This window comes from Podarcis bocagei (genome assembly GCF_964188305.1).
Source record: "Podarcis bocagei genome assembly, chromosome: 1".
Taxonomy (NCBI): Eukaryota; Metazoa; Chordata; class Lepidosauria; order Squamata; family Lacertidae; genus Podarcis; species Podarcis bocagei.
The window spans coordinates 118524114-118550851 of NC_138125.1; the positions used below are offsets into that span (position 1 = coordinate 118524114).

Here is a 26738-nt window from a genome sequence, read left to right on the forward strand (position 1 = left end):
AGGCACGATGGAAGAAAAATGTTTGCAGCCAGTGCTGAAAATAGCACAGCAAAGGCTGACATCAATAGGCAGTGAGTTCCAAAGTGGGGTGCTGCCACACTAAAAGCTTGATTTCTTACAATTGCAGAATGAGTATTGTGCTGCACTTGTAACAGGGTCAGTTCAACCAATCAAAGCAGTTGAATAGGCACATACTGTACAGGGTAATCCAATTCTCCAAGTAAACTAGTTCCAAATAAGTTAAGGGCTTTATACTGCTAAAGACAGGTTTTAAAATGTTTTTTTAAACAACAGTAGAAGTTTGAATAAAGCAGGGATGGACACACAAAGAGGCTCTATGGGGATATGGAGGGGTGGCGACAAGGGGAAAGGTGGGGCTGGCAAGCAGGGGTTGCAGACCCTAATATAAGTTACTGGATTTGTATCCCACCTTTTTCTGCAAGAAGCCCAAGGTGGCACGCACACCCTCCTCCTGTGAAAATTGGGTTAGGCAGAGAGGCAGAGACTGGCCCAATGTCACCTGGGCTTTGAACCCTGGTCTCGCAAATCGTAGTGGGGTGTGAAAGTAGTAAGGTTGTAGAAGAAGAAGAAGAGTTTGGATTTGATATCCCGCTTTATCACTACCCGAAGGAGTCTCAAAGCGGCTAACAATCTCCTTTCCCTTCCTCCCCCACAACAAACACTCTGTGAGGTGAGTGAGGCTGAGAGACTTCAGAGAAGTGTGACTGGCCCAAGGTCACCCAGCAGCTGCATGTGGAGGAGCGGGGATGCAAACCCTTGTAGGATGTCAAAATCATGGTATTCATATTAAGAACGCTATTTGTGCCATGATGAAATAAAAAGACATCCTAGATATTTTGCACGTCATCCTCTGGTTTAGCATTCCACCAATATACCAATTCACCATTATTTATCCATCTAATTTGTAGCATTTCCTGCCCACCCCAGAACTTGCCAAGGCAAAAACACCCCCCTCCGCGACTCTGAAGGACACAAAAGCGGGGAGGGACCGGGCAGCAGCCCAGCGGTCATGGACAGGGCCGGATTTAGGTTTGATGAGGCCATAAGCTACTGAAGGTAATGGGGCCATTTATATGTCCAGCTGTCCTTTGTCAACAACAAATTATTTTTATTTTTTGCTGAATATATGCTATATGGTAATATATGGAACTAATAGGTATCTAAAGCCATTTGCACATGCAGAATGTAGGCACCCTATATAGAGAAATGAGCAAACCAGTGATATTTTAGGGAGCAGGCTAGCAGGTGGGGCCTAAGACTTACATCACAGGAGCTTACACAATACAAAACACTGCTGCTGTATGTAGGTTTTATTATCTTATATTTTGGAAATTACATCCAGTTTTTTTCTTCCTTTAAATTTATTTGGGGCCCCCAAGATTGAGGCCCTAAGCTACAGCTTGTTTAGCTTATACGTCAATCCGGCACTGGAGAGCAAGGAAGGACCTTTCCTCTCCTTGAAACCGGCCGGACTGGGGTTTGTTTTCCTCCCGCCGCGCCTGCTGAGCTTATCTCGCCACCGGCGCGCCCGCCTGCCTTCCCCCAAGCCTGGCTGCGCTCCACGGAGCAGAAGGGGCCGTCCTCTCCGCCCTCCTTCCTCCTGCTCCTCCCGGGGCCCGTGAGTGGCTCGGGAGAAGGCGGGGCGGAGCAGGACAGGCGGCGGAGACTTTCCCGGCAGCGCGGGGCGGGCAGAGAAGGGGACAGCGGGGAAGCGCGACGGAGCGGACGGCCGAGCCAGCAGAAGCTTCCCAGCGCGCCCGTCCGTCCATCCGTCGGGGAAGAAGCCGAGCGCTGCCCAACCCAGCCGCCCCGGGAGCCTGGTCCGCTGCGCCAACCTCCTTCTCGGCACTATGGAGGTGGAGGCGCCGCAGGTGAGACCCGCAACGCCCCCGCTCCCCGCCTTCCTTGCGACGGCACCTGGCTGAGCAAGGAGAGGGTCCCTAAGGGGCAGCCCCTTCCCCACCGCAGGTCCCTAAGGGGCGTGGGAGGGGCGAGCCAGGCCTCGTTGCGCCTTCTCCTCCCGTCGGCTCGGGGCGGGGCGAGGGCAGCCGGCGCCACCCACTTCCCCGCTTGCGAGGGCGGCTGTCAGCTGCCGGCTTCGCTTCGGCGCCGGCCCGCCCCGTCCTCCGTGACGCAGCGCACACGAGCGCGCTGACTCACTGGCGGGCGCAGCCAGCCTCGACGGCGAGGCCGGGGCAGCTGCTGGCGGGCAGTCGGGTGCTTTAAGTTGGAAAGACCCACGGGACTCACCCGGGGGCTTTGTTTCTTCTCCCCCTGAGCCTGGGACCCGTCCAAAAATAAAAAACGAAACCAGGACCACCACCTGGGGCAGAGTGCAAATTTGTAAAAAGAAAGGAGTGCTTCTGGGTATGTGCAGAGTGGTGCTGCTGTCGTCGGCGGGGTGTGTGTGTGTGTGTGTGCGCACCACGGGCCCTGCGAATTTGGGAGTAGGAGATAACGCACCCCGGATGGGTTCCATAGCTGCCAAGGTTTCTCGTTTTTTAAGAGAAATTCCCTTATTCCGAATAGGATTCCTCATAAGAAAAGGGAAAAGTTGACAGCTATGATGGGTTCTGAAACGGCTTGAGTCTTGAAATCTTGAAAACAAGAACACTTTTGGAGGCTTGGGCTGCAAGCTTTGATTCCAAAATTATTTGAAGGAGATCTATGGAGAAGAAGGGAGGAGGGGAGGAAACACTTGAGTTGACTGTCGGCCCCCCCACTCTAGTGCCTATGGTCATCTTGGTCCCCTTTAAAGGTAAAGGGACCCCTGACCATTAGGTCCAGTCGCGGATGACTCTGGGGTTGTGGCGCTCATCTCGCTTTACTAGTCTATTATTACTATTTTTTAATTATTATTAAAATTTCTATACCTGCCGTCATCTGAGGATCACAAGGCAGTTTACAGTATAAAACCCTCCGAAATATATACCATAGTAAAAAAGTTACTGCCCCCCCATCAATTTAAAGCACCACAGATTATTTAATGAGGCAAAGGCCTGTGAGAAGAGGAATGTTTTTGCCTGGCACCTAAAGATATATAATGAAGGGCCCAGGCGAGTTTCCCAGGGGCGAGCATTCCACAAGCGGGGAGCCAATGCAGAAAAGGCCCTGATCTCTCATGGTGGGGGTACATGAAGAAGGGCCTCAGAAGCTGATCACAGGGGATTCGAGTTGGGGGAGGCAGTCCTTGAGATACTGAAGTCACGAGCCATTTAAAAGTGGACTGTTGCTGATGGTATAACTAATTATAAGGATTTTTCAATGTGTAAATTGTCACCTATGAATACAAGTCACTTGTTTATTTTGCTGTGGTGACATGGGTCTGGAAGGAGGCGTGTGCTGTGGTGTTTTCAGATGTTTTCTATTAAAACATGGCTTCCCACCTTGGGATCTGGTTCTTTGTGAGGTGTTTGGCCATAGTGTATGTGTGCAAACATGAAGTGTGCGTTTTTGGTAGTTTCTAGGAACATGCTTAGACTTAACATCATGCCACTAAAAAAAGGAAGCTGTAAGCGCTTTTCAGTGGCAAATTAACTTAGCAGCACAATCCTATGCTTTGTTTACTCAAAAGCAAGCCTCACTGTGTTCCATGGGACTTGCACACTGGTTACGGGATTGTAGCCCATACTAGAGTTACCAGTGCTAGTACTCAAAATAACCGTTAGCAAATGCTTTGGGCATTTATTTAACGTACTTCAGTGCTACTTAACTGTTAAAATACCAAAATCCACTTGCAACAAATAAATTTGCATGTGCACACAAAAATCACAGAAATATAAGTTAAGTTTGGAATTGTAAAGTTGGAAGGGACCACGAGGGTCATCTAGAAACATTTTTCAAAAAATCGCAACCACCTTATTGTAGAAGAAATATTTAAACAGCAGAGTTCCATGCAAGCAGCAATACAGTCTAACGGCATAAAGCCTTGGGGAATGAAAATGTCTTAATCTGCCATCGAAATGAGGAAAGTGTTGGCGACTCTTTCCTCTGGGATGCACGAGTATCATCTCTGAAAAGCTCCTCTCCCTAGTTAAAACCCACCATTTCACTTCTGATAATAGATTCCTGGATGAGGCCTCAGACTGGCTGCATATGCACCACAAATTCAAAGCACCCCCACTCCAATCATCATGGGAACTGTAGTTTACAGAACCACAATCGGCAGAGCCCCCAAGAAACTTCCATTCCTGAGAATCGTTGGGGGGAAGCAACATACTTTTAAGTGTAAGGGTGCGTATGCAACAAAACTTGCAGTTTTGCCAAGCACTGCACCACACCCAAAATAGTTGTTTCTTGGTTTTTTTTTTACACACGTTCAAAGCTGTCCCGAGTCTTGGAAATTTATTTCTATTTTCGAGACTCTCCTGTTGACGGTAACAAAAGGAAAAGTGCACACATACCTCTCCCTGGTTTCCATGCACACAGTGCATGATGTTACATAATTCTTCATTCATGGAGTGAAAGTTGTGGCAGGTTTGGACTTGTATAATATCACTAGGCCTTGGGAGTAAGCCTCACTGAACTCCGTAGGACTGGCTTCTGAGTAGATATGTATAGGTTTGCACTGTGTGTGTTTTTTACTAAGGCCACATGCACACCATACATTGAAAAGCACTCTTGCACCACTTTTTAACAGTTACGGATTCCTCCCAAAGAATCCTGGGAACCGTCAAGGGGGTTGATGGAGCTACAATTCCCATCACCCTCCACAAAATACAGTTCCAGCCTTCTCCAGGACTGTGGAGCGGTGCAAGAAAGCTTGAAATGTATGGTTACTGATGCAACTTAACTGTTTCCAGGAGCAGACAACTTCAGATTAACACCTGACGTTTGGGTAGCACCTCTTCTGTGTTTGCTTTTTAAAAACGGGAGCAGCGAAGAACTAACTGCCCTCTTGTTTTCCCAGGGTGGAAACAAATGGTGCCGTGGTATGAAAGTGTTTTGCTTTGTGTGGACTCCTGAAGCTCAGGGCATGGTATATTCGTGGCTCTGGGTGATGTACCTTCAGTTGGCACTGCAAGCAGGAGAGGGCGAAAGACGAGAGATTAAAAAAAAAAATTCCCTTGGCATCTCTCAACATCTCTTTCATAATCGCCCTCTTCCCCCACCTTCTTCTGGTCTGTCAGGGCTCGGCCTTACATTTTACAGGACTGTTAATTATCTGCATATCTACAAGTGCAAAGGTTGCAAGGCTTGTGTAGGGTTCTGTGGCTTTGGGGCACTGTACAGGCACAAATGGATCTATATCGTCATCCAAGTATTTTTAAGGCATTTTGAAAGTCAGCGCTCTAGGCAGAATGGAGGATCTGGCATGCAGATATCACAACTACAAGAAAACAAGCGTCATTTTGAGGTTTTGGAAGGCTCCAGAAAGGGGTCTGTGGCAAAGGTGTGTGAGGCTTTCTATGGGCACCTCCAGCCTTTAATCTCCATTAAGTTCAAACTTAAATGTCAGTACTGTACTGTACTTGCTCTCAAGTGCCTCTTGGAAAAAGAAAAAAAAAGGATTAAGGGCCAGTGTACATGATTCCCTGCTGAAGGGGGCCACTTCGGAAAAGGTGTTTCTGCAGTGGCTGCACCAAGCAAACAACTTGTCAGGCTACTTTGCTTTGAAGGCCCCCCTCCCCCTTTGCAATTTTGCATGCCGCTGCAACAAAAATATTGATGAAGGTTCAGGAGTCCTGTTCTCCTTTGCTTCTGGTCGTTCTAGCTTTATCAAAATTAAGTGAAATCTGTTTTTGGTGTGTGTGTTTTATGTTTATTTTTATGGCGTGTTTGCTACATCATCATCATCATCGCCAACACAACCTCTGTAAGCTTCGGATAACTACTACCGCACTAGTTTAACCTCGCAAAATCTGGTATTGGGCTGCTGGGGGCACAGTGCTGTTGCAAGTGGTTTCAAAGGGAGATACATAACAGAGGTTCGGGAAGCATGAAAGCATGCCAACTGCTGTGGAGGAGAGAAAAAGACAAGAACGTTCAGTAGGAGCAGCAGCAGCACTATTTGAGATTCAGTTTTAAGCCTTACTATCGCAGGGTGATGTTGGGAAAGTTAGTTAGTACCTTGGCTCAGCACTCAAATCTGAAATGTTGTTGTAAGTCAGTGATGAGAGCTGCAACCTGATTAAAATAAAAAAATTCCTTCCTGTAGCACCTTAAAGACCAACTAAGTTAGTTCTTGGTATAAGCTTTCGTGTGCATGCACACTTCTTCAGATACACTGAAACAGAAGTTGCCAGATCCTTCTATATATATATAGAGAAGGTGGGGAGGGGTATTACTCAGAAGGGTGGTGGGAATCTCCGATTCCCACCACCCTTCTGAGTAATACCCCTCCCCACCTTCTCTATATATAGAAGGATCTGGCAACTTCTGTTTCAGTGTATCTGAAGAAGTGTGCATGCACACGAAAGCTTATACCAAGAACTAACTTAGTTGGTCTTTAAGGTGCTACAGGAAGGAATTTTTTTATTTTGACTATGGCAGACCAACACGGCTACCCATCTGTAACTGGAACCTGATTAAAGTCGATTTAATTGATTAATCCTCTTGGTTTTTCCTCTCTCAATCAGTGGATGGTTAATGCATGAAGTATATTTTCTGTATTTTTTTTCGGTAATGTACTCGCTCAATGTAGCAGGAAAGCATTTCCAGGATGAGAGCAGGGAGAATGGCTTTTTGCAGATGGGAAGCAGTCATCTTGAGATTTTGTAAAAGTTTATATTAAAAAATATATATTATTTGAGGCGTCTCTGTATTTGAGAAAAAGTTCTGAAATTAACCAATTCACTGATTAAGGGAGCAATCGTATACCTATTTACCTGGGAGTAAGTCCCATTGAACTCACTGTGGCTCCTCCTGAGTAGAAGCATAGGATGGCTGTGTTAATGTTGCAACCCTGTTTTGTTGGCGCAATAAGGAAAATGATTTCATCCTGAGGAACAGGTCACATTTACTTTATCTTATCCCTTTGTTTCCCGTCCCCAACACTCATAAGGCAATCTGATATAATGCCAAAAGCAAACTTGGTAAGGCATGTCTAATTTCAAAACCAGTCTTAATTTTTATCCCTAAGCAGAAGTGCAGGTATCAGTGTTGGCCTAGAAACTTATTCCTTTTTGGGGGGGGGAGGGGGAGAGACAGAATCCAAAAGCAACTGTGGCGTCATACCATTACTATTTTTGATCTATCTAAAAAATGCTGAAAGAAATGAGCATTCTTTCAGCAAAGCTCTTAATCAGGCTAGTAAAATATGGGGTGTAGGAAATAAGAGACGTTGCAGGGTATGATTGAAAGCTCAAACCTTTTGTTTGTAATAGTTTAAGGTGGTATGTGGAGGAGGTGTAACACATTAAATTAGATTTAATTTGGTGCTCTGTGGGAAAAAGAGAGAGTATATTATTTCCCCCCGTTTCTAAGGCACATGTAGAAATGGCATGCCTACTGCAGCTTTGGAGATCTTGACCGAGGAAATGAAATACTTGAATAGATTTAGAAAAATTGTGTTCGTATTCATTACGGTTTTGACAACACCTGATCAAATTGCAAATGTGAGTAATTTGTCTGGTGTCTGTAACATGGAACTACTTATCTTTGAAGGATACTGTCTGCATTCTCCTTTTGGACTTAATGAAAGGTGGCAGTTGCCTGTCATAGTTTCCCTAAAAGGGCCCTTTCTGTTCTTTATAGCGTGCAAACTTCAGTGCTCTGAAAGCCAGAAAGAAGTTGGGAGTTGTGCAATCATTTATTTCCCCTCAAGGCAGCTGCTTTGGTTTTGGAATGAGACTTTTCTTGAAGTCAGGATCCACTGGGTACCAAGGGTAAAGGGACTGAGGGGTGTAACTGTTTAAAATTGACCTATTTCAAAAAATTGATTTTGCTGTTAATTTTTGCCTTTTCTAACAGTGTAACTGTAAATATTGCCAGCAATTCTCCTTGCAGGAAGTTTTTCCCCCAAGACACAGAAATATACAGCTCTTTCAGCAGCTTGTGCAGTGAGGAAATAAACTAATTTCTTTTTCTTTTCTTAAAAACAACAACAACCTATTTTAAAATAATAATATAAAGTACTGCTGTTCACTTGTTAGGCATTTCCTATTTTGGATATTTCCCATATTGACCTTGTGGGGGAACTCTTTTTGCTTTTTTATATAGCATAAGGATTTCAATGGGGCACCTCAGTTACCAGGAAGAATAGTATGAGGGCAATATGGGGCAGAGAATGATATGGGATAAAGATTACCTGTTTTTCAGCCCATTTCCCATCCGTTCTCAATTGCCCCTCTTATCCCCTGGTTTCCAGACATGGGTTTGCAATGTTTGTAGTCCTGCAGGAGAAGCAGGGGAGAGATAAAGGTTAAAGCAGCCATTGCTGTTTCTCTTTTTGAAATCTCTTCCTCTCCATACTGCTTTGCCATAAAGAAAATGGCCATGCTGCAGTGTATATGCAGGACCTTCGTGATATCCAAGCCTGAGCAACAATCTGTTGGCGCTGATTAGACATTAATCTTTCGTAGGCGTGTTTTGCAATTTGGCCAAAATGAAAAAGTAGACCACAGATTAACGGCCTAGTTAAACTTTGTTTTGGCCCCAGTTATTGCATTCCATCCCAAAGCAGCCTATTTCTTCGAGTTTAGAAGGCCCTTTGAAAACTTGGAATGACTGCATAATAATTTTTCATTTTTGCACGAGAAAGTATACTGAAATGTTTGAATTGTAGTTAGGAGCACTAAAAGTACAGCAAGATTAACGGTCTCTTGGAAACATTTCTGTACTGTTTATGCAACTGGCCGGTTTTATAGCAGAGAATAATCAGGCAAGAGTTGCCTGCACGTAGAAAAAAATTGCTAACAGGACCTAGAAAGTCAGACTTTGGAGTCCATATAGCCAAGAAAACAGAACCGCACAGCTTAATAGTTTTATTACATGCTTGTTTTAATAAGATAAGCAATTGAATTGGCTTTTAAGAAAGAAAATAGAACCTTGTGTAGTATAATAATAGAGAAAAATCCACAATGTTTTGAAATTTCATTCTGACACAGTTCATAGTTTTAAGGCAATTGTAGTGTACTTTGATCAGAGCCGTCTGTACTATTGGGCTTACTGGTGCATTGCTCCAGGGCTCTGGCCTCTCAGGGGCACCCCGGCGAGTGGGGGAGCTGCACAGCTTTGCCGGCGGCCTCCCCTTTCCCTGCATGCCTACCAGCTGTGCCCCATCAACTACATGGCTGGCGGGCATGCAGCTTCCTTCCCAAGCCTCCGCGGGAGGAGTGCGATCCCCGCAGAAGCTTGGGAAAAGGTCAACAACTCTGGGAAACGGGGGTGGGGGGTGGCGGCGCCAGAAGGATCTTTGCACCACAGCACCGGATGTGCTTAAGACGGCCCTGACTTCAATCCTTGAGTATACAGAGCCTGATTACAGCACCTCAATTTTCTAAAATGGAAGAAAGTTTGAAAATGTGCTAAAAATCAAGCCGGAAACCCAAAGGATGCTCAGGCAACACCTGACGCAAATCACCACATTTGGACTATCATATCGCAGTCACCTCTGATATGGGTCTCTGTTTAGTTTAAACACAGACAGCTAATTCAAACACACTTTCCTTTGTTTCTGCAGATCTGCTTTGTTGACTGAAACCAGGGTTTCACAGTGTTGAACAGGCTTGTTCCGTATACTTGACATTGACAAGCTACATGGGGTGTGTGTATGCAAATAATAATAATAATAATAATAATAATAATAATAATAATAATAATAATAATAATAATAAAATATATTATTTGTACCCCGCCCATCTGGGCGGCTTCCAACAAAGATTAAAAAATACACTAAAATATCACACATTAAAAACTTCCCTGAACAGGGCTGCCTTCAGATGTCTTCTAAATGTTAGGTAGTTGTTTATCTCTTTGACATCTGATGAGAAGGCATTCCACAGGGCGGGCGCCACTACCGTGAAGGCCCTGTGCCTGGTTCCTTGTAGCTTTGCTTCTTGCAATGAGGGAACTGCCAGAAGGCTCTCGGTGCTGGACCTCAGCGCCTGGGCAGTACAATAGGTATTTGCTGCTGGTCCAAATGAACTTGGGGTCTTGCAGGATCGCTGTCCCTAAATGTGGCTGTTGTGGGAGAACCTTGTGCAGCTTGATACTGCTTCCTTCCTAACACTTCTTGCAGTAAATTGGTATATGGCAGAGCTTTCCAAACAGTGTGTTGTGACACATTAATGTGTTGTGCTGCAGTGTGTAGGTGTGTTCCTCCTGGGGCTGGAGAGGGGTTAGTGTAACTTCTGGTTTGCTAGTAAAACTGAATTACTGTGTCGTGAAATGATGCATGTCTAAAAAATGTGTCACGGAAATGAAAAGTTTGGAACACTCTGGTAAATGGGAAGCTGCTGTCTGGACCCAGTCAGTAAAGGCGGTTTTAAATACAGTTAAAGGCGAGATGATAGACCCCTTATTGCCTGTGAAGAAAGCACTTCCTTTGATTTATTGCCTCTGGCCAGGCTAGCTCTGCAGGTTTCAGAAGCTCATTTTAAGGCGTGCAGGAAGGAAATGGGTCATATATAAGGGCGTGTGGAAGACCATGGCTGAACAGCAAATACTGGGGTTGTCTGTGCCAAGGACAGACATTGCAAACATCTGAAATGAGAAAGAACATGGGGTTGTATCCAGTGGGAGCCTTGCATTTGCGTATGGTGGAGCACCCAACTTTCAGCAAGTCCCCAATCTTTTGCAGTCCTCGGTACCAATGTTCTGCAAGCTTGGGTCTCTCCAATGGACTACAACTCCCATCATCCAAGTGTGCCCAAGCTTTGCCTTGGTCTCATTCATGTCACGCTAAACTACAGTGTAGTGATACCCAAATGTGATCACAAACTTGTCACAGTTTAGCATTGCACCCAAGTACAGTCCGTCTAAATATCACACATATCATATGCTACTTTTATAAAGGTAAACTGTATCACCATAAATAAATATTTCTGAATATTTTTCCCACAACCTGGAGATGTTACAGTAACCCAGAATGTATGTATCGCTGGTTGAATAGATGTACGCATGTAGACATTTGTTGAATTGTCCCACCTTTCCATTGGCATGCTCAAGTGTTTAAAGAAGTTATCGTTATAGCAGCTCGAGAGATTTGACCTCTCCCTTTTGGTCCTGTAAGTTAAAGGTCTTTCAGGGAAAGACCAAAAGTGATGGAAAATGTAGGAGCAAGTTTTGGCTTTCCTGCTACAGCTGATGGTCGTCTTCAGCAGCAGCAGTGATGATGGAGAAAATAAGGGTGCTTCAAAAACTCTGTTTTTTATAAAACACACAGCAACTTGGAAAAATGCCAGGAGTTGGGTATTAAACCGATTCTCTTCCGATAAAATGTTTAGGTTTTCAAGCTTCCCATTCTGAATTGAGTGATAGCTTTTTAATGGAACACTTACACCAGGTACAGTTTAAAATTGGCATTTTAAAAAAGCTGGTGTTTCAGTGAGAAAGGCTCTTTCATGAATGTTTTATGGAAGCATTCCCACCAGATGAAAATTATCTTAGCCACCTAGTTATAATTTTGTTATGTGCCTCTTGAATTCTCAGAAAATACTTGAGTTAAAACCATTGGAGCATGTGTCTTATGCTTCCCCCCCCTTTTTAAAAAAAATTGAAGCACTCAAAATTGTTGGGTAATGCAGAGCTGGTCGTGATACATAACTTCCAATTGAGAACATTGCATATATAATTTGTGATGAGGCCTGTTGATCATTACGAGCTAAAAACCACTCAAGGAATATGATAGCGAGGGCCAAGCCCTTGTTTTGATGAATAAAATAACACAATCAAAATGACTTTTATCGAGGAGCAAAGCTGCTGCAAGTAGCTCTAGACTGCCCCTTCCTCATCCTTGTACTTTTGAGCTTTTACTCACCACTGATGCAAGATTGGGTGGGAAGGTTTGCAGATCGGTCTCTTTAATCGTAGGGTGCGCTTAGAGAGAGGCAAGGACCGTGTACTATGTAAGGTAAACCATAATACTTGCGTTTATAGGTTCCTTGCATGCAGGTACGCTTCCTGCTCCCACAATGTTTAGATGTGAATGCTGGGATACTTCATTTCCATTTTTGCATATAAACAGAATGTTAGATATGCACGGACTCGCTGATTTTAAGCTCGAGGGCGTCGGTTTGCATCCAAAAATATGCCATTTGCTAGCAGATGTAGCAAAATAGTGTTCAAGTGCAGCAGAATGAAAACCGTAGGCAGTTTTTCAAAAATTTGTTTATTATAAGGAAAGTAGGTCACGTGGAATTTAAAACATTCGGGGTGTGTGTGGTGGTATTCAATCTGGTGAAAAGCAAACCTCATCCCACGATGGTATAAAAGCAGATATTCTTCAGTTACCCCTTTTCCATGTAGCCTTTTGTTTGGATAGTTTCGAAATGGCTGCGTGGGCAGATGCCTCTGGGTTCTGGCTAGCAAAGTGGGAAAGAATTAGAAAGAGAACAAGGGGGAAAGAAGCTATTGGCTTTACTCTTAAATAAAACTGAGGCATAATAACAGTCCAAATCATGGGCAGTGACAGCAACACTTATTGCCAGAACCATACAGCTCATCCGCTGCCACTAAAACAAGACCTGTTTATTTTTTTGAAAAGTGAGGAACCCTTCTGACTTGGCTCAGTTACCTTCTTTCTGAGGTAAACGGTGTGATCGGCTTTTGAGGCTGTTTTAAGACATACGATTCTGAGGGATTCTTCCACTCACCTCAAGATCTTACATGCCTTCCTTGATAGGCATGAGATAAATATGCTTGCTTCATGTTTGTTTTAAATTTGAAGGAGCTGCTTCAGCCCCACTTTGGTCAGTTGGGTTTCATTAGGGTCACAATGCAGTAGAGCGTGTATCATCGTCATCATCATCATCATCATCATCACTATTATTAAGATAAACTCGTTAGAGCCAGAGAGTTGGTGGCACTCAGTTTGAAAAACCCTGTTTTCCTTTTGCCCCCCAAATTTCATTGCACGCTTTCCTGTAAAGATCTTTTATAATTAATTTATTTTTAAGGCCTCCGGGCAGGGATTTAAAACATATTTGGACCACAGAACGCTTTTGTTATATACACCTAATATAAAATTCTAAATATGGGGCCCTTGCCTTGCTCCTTTTGTTTATCCTGATGCAAATATGTTTGCTAAAGCGCAATAAGAGTTAATAGCCAAACTTTACAACGCACACGGAGAGTTTCACATAAAATCTATAACTGACTACCCAGATGGCAAATGCTGATATGTAAACCTAAAACATGAAATTTTCCGTTGGGGTCCAGATGGCTGCTTAATGTGAATTGTTTAACATTTATGTTTATCTTATTAAAACTGCCTTTTATAAGTCCAGACTAGGCTTAGCAATGTGGCTCGGAACAGGCTCTGGAAAAGCGTATCAGTAAATGAGTAAAAACACCAAATGCCAGTCAGCATTTGATTTCGAAAAAGAGAGGGCTTCATCCCTAAGCCTGCTGGGAAGCCATATCATTTGCCTGGGTAGCTCTGGTCTTGTAAGCGTGAGTGTGGGGGGAGAGGTAGCGATTACTCAGTGGTGAGGCAAAGGCACTCTGTGCATGCCATGGGGCAATTTTATTTCTTGCTGTTTCAAAGATTCCTGGGCTCAGGCTGGTGCCGAGGACAGCTTCCAAGCCTGAGCGCTCAAACTAACCCCTGACACTTGCATAAATGCCTGCGTTTCCTACCTGTAATTGAACGGACCTTATACAGTGGTACCTCGGTTTTCAAGCATCTCGGAAGCCAAACGGTTCAGAACCCAAATGCCGAAAACCTAGAAGTAAATGCTTCTGTTTTTGACAGCGCCTTGGAAGTTGAGCGGCTTCCGTTGCGTGTTTTTCAATGTTCTCAATTGAATTGAGGCTTCCAAAGTGAGTTTTTGGTTCTCAAACGTTTCAGAACTCGAATGGTCTTCCAGAACGGATTATGTTCGAGAACTGAGGTTCCACTGTAGTTGTTTTAAGCACATTAATATCTGTGCTCTGAGAAATAAAGACCTGAGCCCACCATTTCCCAGTCCTGCACAGGCCATTGTGGAGACTCGGGGTGGTATAATAGTTAGACCAGGCTTCCCCAAACTCGGCCCTCCAGATGTTTTGGGACTACAACTCCCATCACCCCTGACCACTGGTCCTGCTAGCTAGGGATGGTGGGAGTTGTAGTCCCAAAACATCTGGAGGACCGAGTTTGGGGATGCCTGAGTTAGACCAACGTTTCCTAGACTTTGGTCTCCAGTTGTTTTTTTGGACTACAGTTCCCATCATCCCCGACCACTGGTCTTGCTAGCTAGGGATGATAGGAGTTGTAGTCCAAAAACTGCTGGGAACCCAAGTTTGGGAAACACTGAGTTAGACCGTTGGATTGCAGTTGTGGACACTCAAATCCCCAGTCAGTTATCAAGTTCACTGGGAAACCTTAGGCCAGCCTTTATCTCTAAACCTCCCTCAACATGGTTGTTGTAAGTGCAAAAGAAGAAAGGGACCACGAGGTGGTATTCAACTTAATAACTGAGTTAGCAAACTGATTTCTGCATGCACAATGGGACTCCCCCCTCCTAATAATAATAATAATTTTATACCCCACCCATCTGGCTGGGGCTCACCAGCAACCTGGGCGGCTTCCAACAAAAGATTAAAAATACATTTAAACATCAGTCATGAAAAACTTCCCTAAACAGGGCTGCCTTCAGATGTCTCTAAACATCAAATAGTTGTGCTTCCCCTCAGCTTTTGGTGCAGATTTGGGGTGCCAGAGTAGGATGGGAGGAAAGACTCATTGTGCAAACAGAAATTGTTTTGCTTGCACCATTGTTTAGATGAATACCACCCGCGGTCACCACCCTGAGCTCCTTGGGAGAAGGGCAGGATAAAAATGTAAAATAGTAATACTTATTAATCAAGCCCCGCCGAGACTAGCGTTAAACTGCTTAATAACCAAATTATTGTTCACTGCAAGTGTTAGTTGGTTCCCATCACGATTAAAAACAACATACATTTTGATTACCAGTGTTGGTTGGACAGTAGTGAACGTCTTGCATAAGGGGTGTTCCCGAGTTACGGGGGGAAAACAGGTTTTAGTTGAAAACCCTTCTTATCCAAAACAGTTGCTTTCACAGGTGTTGAAAGCCTAGTCCTTTTCCTTGGGCATTCCCCTTTCTTGGATCTGCCCAAACAGCTATTTCCTCTGACATAATGTGGGAACTTGCACAACGAAAAAAGAGAACAAAAGTCTTCTTATGGAGCAAGTCACATGATAGACCATTGCGTTGTTTTTTATCAGCAGTAAATTTTTCTGAAGGATGTGGTTAGCGAGACATGTGTTATGTGTTATGTACCGTTTATTAATATTGTGTAGAATTATCAACACATTCAGCCACATTTTGACATTCATCTGAACTTGGCAGTCGATGCAAGCATTTACAGGAACCTTAAGAAATATTTATGAACATAAATTTGTAGAAATCAATCTAATTGGAGCATAGCCTTAAATACTTTTTTGATGGGGTGTGTGTGGAAGCTTTATTTAAAATTAATGAAAGCACTTGCAAATTATCATATTAAGCATATTCTAGTTAATGAAAAAGTCATTGCATTGTAAAACCAGAATTGTAGAATCATTCAGTTGGAAGGGACGCCGAGAGTCACCTAGTCCAACTCCCTGCCATGTAATGTAATGTAAGATATAAAGCATTTAAAAGGGAGTTGCTCTCATCTCATTTTGCATAGATTTGGCTTATTCCCCGCCCTCCCAACTACTCTAAACAGGCTGTGCAATAACTTTCATGACAACAAGTCCCCTCTATTTCAAAAGCAGCTGTCGTCGTGGCTACGGCTTTAAAGCCACGCTGCTTTGTGAATGCTGTTTTCAGTACGATTGTTTTCTATTCATTTCTACTGTCGCAGCCAGGGCTGTCTTTAGCAGATGTGGCGCTGGGGTGCAAATATCTACCCAGTGCCCCCAAATTACCACGGATAGTGTTGGGGTGGCCAGCCTTATGGTTGGCGGGGCGCAGCTGGCGGGTGTGCAGGGAAAGGGGAGGCCGCCAACAAAGCTGTGCAGCTCCCCCACTTGCTGGGGCGCCCCTGAGAGGCTGGCGCAACGCACCACTAAGCCCTTTGGGAAAGACTGCTCTGGTCGCAGCTCAAAGCAAACTTGGGAAAGACATGTAGTTAATCTGACACGCTGAGGACCGCCGATAGGCACTTGATCTGCGCATCTCGCTTTGGCAGAGGCAGCAGCCCAGACAATGGCACTCTGAAAACGACGAGCAACTTAGAAACGGAATCTAAAATCCAGATCCTGCCGTTTTTATCCAGAACATATTGCAAATGCTCAGAGATGAAGGAGCCGTTTCCAAATCTGCCAGGAGAGAAGAGGGTGAGCAGCTGGTAAACTACTGGCCTTTAATGAAGCCCTGCCATATTGCAGCATCCTCCATTATTGCCAGACTTAATTAGTTCGTTCTACCATGGCAGTCTGGAGGGACCAAACCCTTACTGTGGACAGCCGTAACAACTCTTTCCGCTTCTCTTTGTTTTTACCCCTTTCCTAGTGAAATTTGGCATCTCCGTGGAAGAGGTTTAAAATATACTTTAATTAGAAAGATAGACGTTAGAGGGAAAGCCTGGAATTTGGTGAATATAGCCATGGGCACGCAGGAACATTACAATCACTTGGTTGGAGCAGATCAATGGCCCATCTGGTCCAGAATTCTGTTTCCTGTAGTGTCCGTCCAAATGCAGGACAGGAAAGCAATAACCCTTCCCTGTTTGTCCCCAGCGCCAGGTATCCAAAGGAATGCTGCCTCTGAATGTGAACGTCCCATCTAGCTATTGTGGCTGTAGCCATTGTAAGCCAGCATCCGTATTGTGTAATGGTGAATTGCTGTGTTGTCCACAAGTCTTTCCTTTTGTGTCTCGAACCTCGTGGGGCACCTGCTTTTCCTTGGGCAACCCTGAACTCTATTCTTACTCGTGAGAAACTTTTCTCCACCTAATTTCTTCTTCATGTGAATCCCAGTCCAGATGTTATTTAGCGAATACATTATCTGAAAACTTAAGATTCAGTGGGTCAGGTCCAGACTTGCCCTTCTGCAGATGGAAAGGCTTTTGTTTGTGAAATGGACCAAGATGCAGTAGAGGTGATATTTGCCAATTCCCCCTGCAGCCGCCAGTGCTACCGCCTGTGTTCAGCAAGAAGGTCCCCTGACTTTCTGGAACAGCGGTTTTTTTTAGGCAGGGGGTGCACAGAGCAAACTGCAGAGGGGATAAGTTAAAACTGCTTATCTCCCCCCCCCCCACTCCATTGTTGCCTTGTGCCTACAACATGGACTTTGTGTTTGAAGCTTTAACTGCTAGTACGGGGAGCAATATATTGCTGCAGTTACTGCTTTGATCCTGCTGGTCTTATGCATGTTAAGCACATTTTATGGCTTACTTTTATGACAAGGTAATTTGCCCTAAGCTCACCCTTACACCCTGTTTAAATGTTCTCCAAGTCATACAAGAAAATTAAGTTGTGTCGGACCATTCACAAATCGGGGGAAATTCACAGTTTAACAAAGATTTTGTTAGGGTCAACCAGTGTTACAGAATAGGGAGCAAGCTTCACTGGACTGGAGATTAAGCAATAAGAGTAGAACACTACACTTCAGGGCTGTCGTGCACTACTGTCTTTGCCCACCATGCAGTACGGAGGTAAAAGCAGTGAATAACAATGCACTTTCATTGTTAGTTAATCTCAACTTCAGCCCAGCTTTCAACCTGCAACAGGGGGTCTAATTCACCCAGACAACATTGCAGAGTTGTTGTATCCCACTCAGAACCTGATCTGCAGTATAAAAACTGCAAGGCTTCTGCTTCCCGGCCATAGCCCCTTGCAACTTGCAGTATGGGGATAATGACTTGTCAGTGAAACTCTAGAGCAGGGGTAGGCAACCTAAGGCCCGGGTGCTGGATCCGGCCCAATCGTCTTCTAAATCCAGCCCGCAGACAGTCCAGGAATCAGCGTGTTTTTACATGAGTAGAATGTGTCCTTTTATTTAAAATGCATCTTTGGGTTATTTGTGGGGCATAGGAATTCGTTCACCCCCCCAAATATAGTCTGGCCCCCCACAAGGTCTGAGGGACACTGGACCGGTCCCCTGCTGAAAAAGTTTGCTGATTCCTGCTCTAGAGAGCCACTTGTCAGCATGACCAATACTGAGCTAGATGGACCAAATGGTATGATATAAAGGATCTTCCTGTTTTCGTGCTTTTTAAAAAACCTGTTAAGGCCAAGGGTGCTTCCAGATTGTTGCTATTTCTGGGTGGGTTTCAGTCGCTTACTGACCAATTCAGCTTGTGCCACTATAGTTGATTAAGAGGTCGTGTGCAATGAACATGCGTTCCCCAAAGACCAGACTTTTGCAGGACCACGCACTGGAATGTGCTTTGATGCAAGGACATGAGCGCCGTAACCCCATAGTCGCCTTTGACTGGACTTAACCGTCCAGGGGTCCTTTACCATCTAGGACTAGGTTCCCAACAAATCAGGCTGAATGTTCATTTAAATAGCCGATGTTGTCTGTTGTTGTTGTTGTTTAGTTGTGTCCGACTCTTCGTGACCCCATGGACCAGAGCATGCCAAGCACTCCTGTCTTCCACTGCCTCCCGCAGTTTGGTCAAACTCATGTTGGTAGTTTTGAGATGTTTGTCTAACCGCCTGCAAACAAATCCCCTGATAAAAACTCAATAAACGGGTCCCTCTGGAAGCGCTCAAAAGATATCAGGTTTCAAAGACAACTTTCCCATTGCGATTTTGAATAAACAGCACCTCTAAAAGAATGAGGGGTTTTTTTGGGGGGGGGGAGAAGAAACGTGACACATTAAGATGTTTACGTTTTATTTAAAGCATTCTGTAATATTCTTCGTCTGTAACGGAATCCTGTAATTGCGTTTTGGAAACTGTATGTCAGTGCTAATTAATGCATATCCCTGGTCCATTACTTCGAATTTGTAGTGCATATTTACAATGCAGGCAACCTGGGTTTCACTTACAAGGAAGTCCCATTAGGTTTAATGGGACAATCGCTAGTGCTTACAGCCAAGAAGTTGCTACTGTGCATGTTTACTCACAAATAAATCCTACCAATGTGGGGACTGCTACATTAATCTGAAGCTAGTGCTCAGGACTGAAACTCTATTATGATGCCACTAAGTCACATCTTAACCTTTTTGGGGGGCGGGGGCAGGGAGGAAGTAAAAATATATCACGAATTTTGTATCAGCATGCAATGGAGAATACCCAGAGTGCAGTTAGAGGTCTTAGACCACCAGTTTACAGTCCTTTGATTCCATTTAAAGCAGAGTTTCCCAAACGTGGGTTTCTCCAGCTGTTCTTGGACTACAATTCCCATCATCCCTGACCACTGGTCCTGCTAGCTAGGGATGATGGGATTTGTACTCCAAAAACAGTTGGAGACCCAAGATTGGAAAACCCTGATTTAAATCAACTTAAATGAGACGGCACCTGTTTTGAAAACTGTAAAAAAAAAAAGTTTGAAGATCCAATATTATTATCTATACTGGTTTGTTTTTTTTACACATACAGGATATGAACCTGATCGACATTCTCTGGAGGCAAGATATAGATCTTGGAGCAAGGCGTGAAGTTTTTGATTTTAGCCAAAGACGGAAGGAATACGAGTATGAAAAACAGAAGAAGCTTGAGAGGGAGAGACAAGAGCAGCTTCAGAAAGAGCAAGAAAAAGCCTTCCTAGACCAGCTGCAGCTGGATGAGGAAACAGGAGAATTTGTTCCTATTCAGCCTGCTCCAGCCATTGAATCAGGAAATACCATCATATCCAATAATTATTCACAGGTAAAAAAACCCTCCCCGACTTTTTGTCATGTGATCTACATTTTGCCCCCCCCCCTTTCCTAAAGGTTACTGCAAGTCTCCTGAGCAACTATCTGAACAGCAGGGGATTGATACAATTTGTGAGACTATGGTTATATACAAACTTATTCAGGAAGTAAGGAATCCCATTTTTTTTTTTTTATCATAGTGCTACGGTTTCCATTTATTGCTCCATGGGTTCTCTGGAAACTTCTGATGAAATTCCAGAAAGTACAGATGCCTATATATTTTCTGATTACTATCTGTCCAGCATAGAACTTGTATAGCCAGTCTTTCAATACTTAATGAGAGTCTTCTTAGATTACATTGTCCTTTATTCTAATCCTCCCGCAAGCACACCCAAGAGATCTTAATGATTGCAACCAGCGAGTTTGCTTCTTTAATGATCTTGTTGCATTGCGGTGTGCTTTTTTTGGTGCCTTTTTAATTTCAAAATAAAATTCCATGGAGATCTCTCACTCTCTAAAGCTATAAAGAAACAGGTTGTCTGAACTTAGTAGAAGTATTACGGTACATATTTGCTATTTTTTATCTTCAATCTACAGAGCGTTCACATCTCCAAACAAGATGCAGATGACCTGTTCTTTGATGACTGGATGCAGCTTTTGGCAGAAACTTTCTTGTTTGCCGATGACCAGGTAAATCTCGCAAGTCTGATGTTTTTAATCTGGCCTGTCCTTTACAAGAATTAAAAACTCTTTTCTGTCTCTTTATCGGGTGCTGGGATAGCTCAGTTGGTGGAGCACGAGACTCTTTAATCTCAGGCTTGTGGGTTCCCCCACCCTGGGGGGGGGGGAAAGGTTCTTGCATTGCAGGGGGTTGGGACTAGGTGATCCTTGAGGGAGCTTCCACCTCTACAATTCTGTGTTGGCAGTGTCCCGATTAACGGCATGCATTATGCAACAAACACATTTGAATGTACAGATTGTCATACCAACATACTGCTTTGCAGGTAGGTCTCTGGTTCCATCCATGGCACGTCCAGGTTGGCCTAGCAAATTGTGGTCTGAAACCCAGGAAAGCTGCTGCAAGCCAGTGTAGACAATACTGTGCTAGATGGACAAGGACAGGACTTGCTATAAAGCAGCTGCCTATGTCCCTACTAAGGGACGCGGGTGGCGCTGTGGGTTAAACCACAGAGCCTAGGACTTGCTGATCAGAAGGTTGGCGGTTCGAATCCCCATGACAGGGTGAGCTCCCATTGCTCGGTCCCAGCTTCTGCCAACTTAGCAGTTCGAAAGCACGTCAAAGTGCAAGTAGATAAATAGGTACCGCTCCAGCGGGAAGGTAAACGGTGTTTTCATGCGCTGCTCTGGTTCGCCTGAAGCGGCTAGCCACATGACCTGGAAGCTGTACGCCGGCTCCCTCGGCCAATAAAGCGAGATGAGCGCCGCATCCCCAGATTTGGCCACGACTGGACCTAATGGTCAGGGGTCACTTTACCTATGTCTCTACTACAAAATACCTCTTTCATTGCCAACAGCCAACCTAAGAACCAGCTGGTTTCAAGCATAACTGACCAATAAATAAATAAATCTGTTGCCTGGTATTCCAGGTTCCCTCTGCTGAATTTCTGCCAGCGGCACCTTCTGAGATGGACAGCAACCAGGTCTTTGTTGAATCTGATCGGATGATCCCCCTTGACCCGGCTCTCCTTCAGTCTACCATTCCAGAGTCGACAGCGGTAGAGGCTGAGACCACACAAGACATAGAACAAGTTTGGGAAGAACTGCTGTCTATTCCAGAGCTGCAGGTAACAGCAGCAGTCAGCGCTTGAACGAAATACTAAATAATCAAATTTATTATTACTATTAAATAACACTTCAATAAGTAGCCAGATACTGGGGGCAAATATTTACAGTGGTACCTTGGGTTAAATACTTAATTCGTTCCGGAGGTTCGTACTTAACCTGAAACTGTTCTTAACCTGAAGCACCACTTTAGCTAATGGGGCCTCCTGCTGCTGCCGCGCTGCCAGAGCATGATTTCTGTTCTTATCCGGAAGCAAAGTTCTTAACCTGAAGCACTATTTCTGGGTTAGCGGAGTCTGTAACCTGAAGCGTATGTAGCCCGGGGTACCACTGTATACTAAAAAAGGCCACACTTTTGACATTTTTGCCCTTGGACAGCGGGTCCTCCTGTCGTCTTGCAACTACTGTATATTTACAAAATTTTGGGTTTATGAGGTTGAAGGTAGCGGCTTGAAAGGTTCAGTTACGTTTACTCATCAGTCAGTATTTTTTAGAACATGAAAAGCAAAATGTTTGCCCGTGTTGGCAGTTTCCCTTTCAGTCCAAACCTTTGCATGCTTTTTATTCAAAAGCAATGCCTGCTCTGTTTGAGACGTTTGTGTTGAGTTTCTAGCCTTACAATACAAATCTAATATTATTGAGTCTCAGGGCTGGCACTGGACTCAGGGTGGGGTCTTTTCTCGGTATGCTGATGCCCCCAACCCAACTAACCAGGACCAAGAAGTACTTCTGGAAGGCCTCCGAAACATGCTTCCTTGGAGATGCGCTTTTTTTGATTTGTGCCTAGGCTTGACTCTGATCCATTCTAGCAGGCCACCATCTTGTGTTACCCAAAATGCAATGCCCTGGCCAATAGATCTAAATTTTATAGCTCAACAGGCTGGGGTCTTACATATTGTGTAACCAAGATGGTGGGCAGCCGCTGCCTGATGGAAAACTGGTGACTGATAAAAGCAGCACTGTTGCCCATTGCTGAAAAGCATCTGGGAGCCTGGCAGGGAGGATGGTGAATGGCTGGGTCTTCAAAGCACCTGACTTTGTTGACTGGAGGCCTAGTGAGTTCATGTAAATTTAGCTCCACCAAGCTTGGGGCTTATTCTCCCCTAGTAAGGTTTGCTTTACTGGTTTTCCCAGGGTCTGTACAGCAAGGAGGGGAATAGCGTTTGTTTTTCACTTCCAAGAAGCTGAACAGAAACCCCAGTTCAATATGTAGCACTTTTCTCTACGAACATGCAATTTGCACAATGAATGGGGTGATTAGCATTTCTGCCAAGGTATAGCTATGCTTCCATTTCCATTTACTTCTTTGGATAAACAGCTGAAGACTTCTCTGAAGCCCTTTTTCAGCTTTATCCAGCCCATGGAATGTTAACACAGTAGACATGGAAGAGAAAGCATGCAGCTTTTAAAAAACTGTGTGTGTAGTCCAAAGCAACAGTGACTTCCACAACTACCAAGGAAATTAAAGCAACTTTTTAAAATGTGGGGGCAGGAATGTAAATGGCACAGAGGCTGGGGGATTATTGCTGCTCAGCAGGTCTTTTAACTGTCCAAAATGAACAGTTATATTTCATAGGTATCCCATGCACAGTAGCTGGGGGGGGGGGGGGAGGGATTGCAGCATTTTACCAAAGCCAAAAAACTTAAGTGTGAGAAGATGCAAATTCCTAATACAGAAGTGTTTACTTGAGGGAAGATTGCCTGCAACAATTAATTTGTCGGACTCATCAGATAGAAGTGCATCCAAACCTGCCAAGGGACTAGGCACATTCTCCCCCTTTTAAATATATAGCAGGCATCTTTGTAGAACGCAACTTCTGTATAGTGAAAGGCAGCAGGTGACTGAAAAAGCAAAATGCTGCAACCTATAGTTTCTGAAGTCTCAGGTGCCTCTCCCTTTCCCCTTATCACATCGTATAAGTTTACACAGGCTAAAAGGGAGTGTTTGCAGTTGCCACCATTTCTCCCCTAATTCCTGTTTTGTATTGCCAGCTCTTCTGGCCCCGTTGGGTATACAGAAGCAATAGAAAAAAGGGAGGACAGCCAAATGTATCACCTCCAAAGCACAAGAAATGCATCGACTGGCTAGAGTTTGCTAGGTGCACAATGCTAACTGTCACACGGTAAAACTTCATCACGTGTATATATCATTGCTGAACTTCTCTCTCCTATTTCCTTATAGTGCCTTAACATTCAGAATGATAACCTGGTTGAAGTAACCCCAAACGCATGCTTGGAAAACGCATCAGCAGAGGCCGATATGAACTTTAGCTTTTATGATTCATTACCTGCTATGGAGAAAGAAGTTGCTAACTGCAGTCCAGAGTACCTGAGCCCTCTGGAAGCTTCCTTTTCCAGCATGTTACTGCCGGAAGATCTTAGCCAAAACAACACATCATGCACAAGCACTGATTTTTCTGAGGATTTCTACTCTTCCTTTGTTGGTGTGAATATGACCACGTCTCCCCCACCGCCAAATTTTGTGGACCAGGCAATTGCTGGCTTTTTAAACGAACCTATCGATCTTTCAGAGTTTGCTCAGTGCAAAGCTTTTAACCGTGACCTTTCAGGAAATGCCCCAGAATGCAACGATTCCGATTCTGGCATTTCGCTGAATGCGAGTCCCAGCACAACATCTCCCACTCATTCTGTTGGGTCATCTTCCATCTCTAGAGATACAGGATTTGGATATAGTGATTCTGAAATGGAAGAGATGGATAGTGCTCCTGGAAGCGTGCCACAGAGCAATGCTAAAATGCATTCATTTCAGTTCTATGCTCCGCTGTCTCCATCCCCAGGACAGAGTGTCTCAAATCCTGAATTGCAGCTCACAAGCGTACCCAAAAAAGAATTGCCTGAAAACCCTGGTCATGCTGAAGCTCCGTTTGTGAAGGACAAGTCCTCCAGCCAACTTGATGCTCATTTCAGCAGAGATGAGCTTAGGGCAAAGGCTCTGTGTATCCCTTTCCCCGTTGAAAAAATAATCAATCTCCCTGTGGATGACTTCAACGAAATGATGTCCAAGGAGCAGTTCAATGAGGCACAGCTGACTCTGATTCGTGACATACGAAGGCGAGGCAAGAACAAAGTGGCTGCTCAGAACTGCCGCAAAAGGAAGCTGGAAAACATAACCGAGCTGGAGCATGACTTAGGTTATCTCAAGGATGAGAAAGAGAAGCTCCTCAAAGAGAAAGCAGAAAATGACAAGAGCTTGCAACTGCTGAAAAAGCAGCTGAGCACCCTGTACGTCGAGGTCTTCCGCATGCTTCGGGATGAAGATGGCAAGCCTTATTCACTTAATGATTACTCACTGCAGCAAACAAGAGATGGCACCATCTTTCTTATTCCTAAGAGCAAGAAGCCAGAGACTAAAATATGAAGATCAGGGAGACTAATGTTCTCTCAACAACTATTTTTTCAATTTGTATTTTCTACTCCTAGGACTTCCTAGGATGCAAAATATTTCCTTTCCTCCCCAAGTGACTTTACACAAATGTCTCTTTAAACTATATGAATACACTTAAAATCGGTGTAAGGCAAATATATGCACAATGGGTAGTACTTTTATAAGACACTAGTTCCTTTTTTTATATAGTAGCAACTCAACTAGCTCCTGTTCTAGTGTAAATATTTCAGAATTTCTTATTTATATACTGTTCCTATAATTTGTTTTACCTAACTGTATATCAAGGGTGATTTAAGACTTTTAATCCTAATTACTTACAAGACCAATCTTGTTTTCATGAACATTGATAAAATCTGAATGAAATGTTTGCAGTTCCTTGAAAATTTTTACTTGCTTTGCTTTAATATGAGATTGAATGTAGTGTTAGTAAACACACATACTAAAGGAGTATTGTTAGGGCTCAGCCCAGCCAAAATAACTGAACACTCATTACAAGAATTAAAACTGTTCTTTCATTGAAAGGAATGGAGTATCAATATGCTTAATTTGGGGCTGGATTGTGTCCTTAAAGCTGAAATTTTGCTTTGCATACAAATGTATGCTCCAAGTAATGCTAATTTTTAGATTTTGTACATTAAAAAAATAAACGGCATATACTCTTGGCCTAGATTGTTTCATTAGAATGTGGCCTTACCACAAGGGTTTCAACTTGGGCTAATATACCTGTAGAGCAGGGGTGGCCAACTCCTGATCTACTTTCAGAATTAAAATCTGGCAATGATCTATCTACCCCCTGGACTGGGTTCAGTTGTTGAGCTTTTTTTAGGAAGGAGAAAAGCCCCGTTTTGTGGGGGTTCGGGTCAAAGTTGCTGAGCTTTTTTTAGGGAGATCTACCAAAACCTCACGGTGAATCTACAAGTAGATCACAATCAACCTGGACATCCCTGCTCAAAATCTAGTGGGTGAGACATCCAACTTGTCTCACCGCGCAACAGCTTTTTACTTAGTGGAATGTTTCCTTCTTGCCCTTATTGACTACTGCATGCCCCCAAAATCTGTTCCAGAGGGTCTGTCAACCCTTTGGAGCAGTATTTAGGAAAGGGAAGCCTACTTACACGATCACAGAGTTGGAAGAGACCACTGCTACAATGAGTCTAACTGGTAAGAAGAAAATGTCCAACAGTTCTGATGGTATGGCACAAAACTCTTAAATCTCAAAAGTCATGGGTTTGGCCATGTTGGGCAATATCCCTACACTGAAAGTTGGTCACCCATTATGAAATGGAGTACAGGATACAGATTTTATTAAGAACAACAAACAGTGCAGCAGCTCAAGCTATCATTGGAAATGGCAGTAGTTACTTAATCTCACTGGAAATAACATTCCTTACCTAATATCCAGCTATTACCTCTGGTTTGATACTGTATTAGAATAAAAAACACTAACTGAAGACCAAAGTGGTTTTGATGAAGCCAAAGTAAGTACATGTAGGATGACTGTATAGGCATCCAAACTTCAAATTACAGCTATAGCTACTCATGATTATTATTATTTAAATGCAAAGTGTATTTCAGTTTCATGGATTTCAAGCACCCTTTTAAACCTTTA

General features: G+C 43.9%; 1 protein-coding gene across 1 annotated transcript; it reads left to right on the forward strand.

Annotated features, from left to right (window-relative positions):
• Positions 1 to 1673: 1673 nt before the first annotated feature.
• Positions 1674 to 25791, forward strand: NFE2L2 (NFE2 like bZIP transcription factor 2). Its single transcript, XM_081181134.1, has 5 exons — positions 1674 to 1892; positions 19664 to 19933; positions 20518 to 20610; positions 21528 to 21725; positions 23906 to 25791. Exons 1-5 carry the CDS (start codon positions 1872 to 1874, stop codon positions 25100 to 25102), a joined length of 1779 nt encoding a protein of 592 aa, XP_081037260.1. The 5' UTR covers positions 1674 to 1871; the 3' UTR covers positions 25103 to 25791.
• Positions 25792 to 26738: the final 947 nt, after the last annotated feature.